The sequence below is a fragment of the Saccostrea cucullata genome, unplaced genomic scaffold (genome assembly GCF_032062105.1).
Source record: "Saccostrea cucullata isolate Sc308-1 unplaced genomic scaffold, CSIRO_AGI_Scuc_v1 ctg396, whole genome shotgun sequence".
NCBI classification, from domain to species: Eukaryota; Metazoa; Mollusca; class Bivalvia; order Ostreida; family Ostreidae; genus Saccostrea; species Saccostrea cuccullata.
Window position 1 is genome coordinate 418,075 of NW_026933195.1, and position 3,458 is coordinate 421,532.

General features: G+C 34.2%; 1 protein-coding gene across 1 annotated transcript; it reads left to right on the forward strand.

Moving 5' to 3' along the window:
• The first annotated feature begins 1,978 nt into the window (after positions 1–1,978).
• LOC134237584 (E3 ubiquitin-protein ligase TRIM33-like) lies at positions 1,979–2,958 on the forward strand. The gene has a single exon (XM_062719704.1). It carries the CDS (start codon positions 1,999–2,001, stop codon positions 2,956–2,958), a length of 960 nt encoding a protein of 319 aa, XP_062575688.1. The 5' UTR covers positions 1,979–1,998.
• The last annotated feature ends 500 nt before the right edge of the window (positions 2,959–3,458 follow it).

The window sequence follows — 3,458 nt, forward strand, 5'->3', positions numbered from 1 at the left end:
CTTACTATTACAAAGAACATATACAGTACATTTAAACGCCCAAGATAAAATTCCGAGGCGTTTATGCATAATATTATTACACAATCCAATCGATTGATCATCGTCATGAAACCAAAAAAATCTTACAGTTATTTCTTATATTTACATTCTTTTGATTCCGTAGAATTCATGTCCTACAGGTTCCGCTTCAATTCTATCTCTATTTGTCCCACCCCGCACGTGAGTTTTGTTAACCACGCCTATCGATGAACCAGTGCATTTGTGTGGAAATAAAGTGAACTTACACTTTGCAATTTTTATCTTGGACAAAGACATTGGATATTTAAATACTAGTACAAGGGGTGATCAAAAAGTTCGCGAACTATCTCTATATCTACAAAACCACAATTCAGATTAGAATAAAATTTGGTACACACATATACATACACAAGTTCTATAAATAGCATATGCTGATTTAAAATTTGCTCCTTGTTTGTGGCGTCACAATGCGAAAATGAAGTCACTATGTAGATCACTTGTAACGAAAAATGGTTGTCTCAGTCGAACTTGTTCAATAAACGATTGTACAATTTATTGTATATCTTAGAAATCAATTAAACAATTTTAGATAGGATAAAAATGATGCACCCATTCTCTATCCACCTTGAATAAACGTCTCTCCCGAGACAGGATATTTGTGTTTTAATGGTCGCCATGCTTATTTTTGGAAATGATATTGTTATCCACCCATTCTGTTGCCGAGATTTGACCATTTCTGACAAATGAACTGTTCTTCTTATAAAATTTAACTTACATGGAAAGAAATAAAAAAATAAAAAAACTCAGAAAAATCTTTGAGCTTTTGTGACAGAACGCTACGGAGGGGGTCACGTGACCGGCAATATCACGTGATTCGCGCATGTGCAGAACGATGGTTGATGTGCAATAAAATCGGTGAGGATTGATTTAAAATAGAATCAACAGTGAAACCAAATATTGTTTCTTTTTTGGAAGTTATTCAATTAGTTCTTGAACTTTTTGATCACCCCTCGTATGTATGTATAAATATCAAGCACCGAGGCTTCTGGATACCCTCCTTTTAGGGGAATATCACTTATTCAAATCTATATATTTTAAAGCAAGTACACGTACTATATAAAAATATCCTGTATAATAGCTAGCATGATTGCATGATGGCATGACTGTAACTTAAATTAACATAACCTTTTTTAATTAAACAAACGATAATGGAAATTTTAAGAAAAATAAAATAGATAGATCCCACCACTTGACAGTCTAACTGTTCACAAATACTTGTCTTGGTTGATAATAATGAAAACCTCAAAATGGATGCATGAGGGCTTGTGAACTGTAATTTCAATTTTAAGTGGCCTACGTTCTTCTAGATACAATTGATTAGGAATTAGTATCTAAAAAAATGAGGTGTTAAATAAATCTTTATATGCATCCGAATTTTTTAAAAGTCAAATTTAAGCTGCGAACATTGTGCTTCAAAAATACTGAAACTCAAAAGAAACGCAAACCCTAAATTTAGGGGTGGGGGTGGGGGTAGGGCTTATATACGGGTTATACGGGTTATATTCCCTAAAAGGAGTTTTATTTTTTTGATTTTAACACCACGATAGAAAAAATGTTTTAAAGCGTTCAACAGAAATCGTTTTAAGGATAAAAAACATATTCTTTTAATGTAATAAACAGTCATTGAAGTAATGTTCTTTTATATTTTTGGAATATATTATATATGCCAGTTTTATTTAAAATTTGTAAAATATTAAATACATCAGTCCTGCATTCATTGTTTGTGGAATATTTATCCTTCATGGGTGAGAGATTTAAAATACATAAATTCTCATTTTTTGACGTAATTACGTTGTAAAATTTCATTTTCATCTTTCAAAACCAAAGAATCCTGCACAGCGATGCGTTCTTTGGTGCATGTAAGAGCGCAGTGGGAACGACAACTCTAGAAAGTGAATTGAGTTGTCACGTGATATAATAATGGCTACTTCTTCAGAAAATGATTTCCTAAGTGATTTATTGAAGTGCTCAATATGTCTGGAAATTTACAAAAAGCCAAAATGTTTACCATGTTTGCATTCATTTTGTGAAGCCTGTTTACATACCTATGTAAATAGTGACACCGAAGATAAAACTTCAAACAGTGAAGACTTGAAAACGAAAGCGGATACAAATTCAAAGCATTCTGAAATTCATTGTCCCACTTGCAGAAATGTCGTGAAGATTGAGGATGACAACTCATCCAAAACTACATGGCTGAAAGGTTTACCGGACAATTTCTTCATAGTAAACCTGATAGACAGGCGTTCAATTCGAACTGAAAGTAAAACTTGTGATCCGTGTGCATCAGACGGAAAACGAGAGCCCGCGTCAACTTGGTGTGTAAACTGCACTGAAGCTCTGTGCAAGCAATGCAAAAGCGATCACCAAAAATTCAAATCACTCCGCGACCATTCTCTTCTTGACCTGCACTTGGTCAAGACCAGGGAAAACGCCCCATTCAAAGGTTTTATTCCATGTCCAGAACACCTATCTTCACAAGCTCAGGTGTTTTGTGTTGATCATCATTCAGCATGCTGCACCTTATGTGCTACTATCCGTCACAGAAAGTGTTCTGATATATTAACATTAGAAGAAGCTGCGAAAAACGAAAAGGTTACACAAGAGTTAAATGCAAAATTAGATGAACTGGCCAAAGAAATACAAATAAAGATTTCCAGCAGAAAAGAGCGTCAACAAAATTTGCAGACATCGAGAGAAGCTATAGAACAGGAGGTAGACACTCAGACAGATGAAATGATCAGTCATCTGGAAACCCTGAAAACATCATTTAAACAGGGGCTCCAAAAATATGAACAAAATGTGACTAAAACTCTTGAGAGCGAAATTTCAAAGCTTTCCACTCTCTTATCAATAGTCCTGTATAAAAACAATTATTAACTGCTTCGGTTGAACAAGGGTCAAACGAAGAATGCTTAGTTGAAAGAGAAAAAATTTTGAAATCAGAAGGAGAACTAAAGAATAATTTTAGTGTATTCGATGCAGTAAGATCAACTGGAAAACTTTCATTCCATGCAGATTCTGGGTTTTTGAACTTGAAGTCTAAGTTAACAACAATGGGGCATTATGTTGAAGAGAAAAAATATTGCATGAGAGAAGAAAAAATCAAATTACTTCAGAAGGTGGAGCTCTGTGGTGGTGTCTGTAATGTTGTCTTCGACAATCAAGGTAATATCGTAATCACTGATTATCACAACAAAAGGGTACTAGTATGTGATGTTTCTTTGAAATGCAAATCTACAGTGTCAGTACATGGAAATCCACGGGACATAACGATAAATAGAGATGGTCTTATATATGTCTCCTTACCTATTGAGATGGAAATAATTGAATTGGATGTAAAAACCAACACTGTCAGAAAAATATTTTCTACATCAATT

What these genes read in the sequence shown, in the direction of transcription:
- LOC134237584 (XM_062719704.1), top strand. Translation starts at nt 1,999, where the DNA reads ATGGCTACTTCTTCAGAAAATGATTTCCTAAGTGATTTATTGAAGTGC.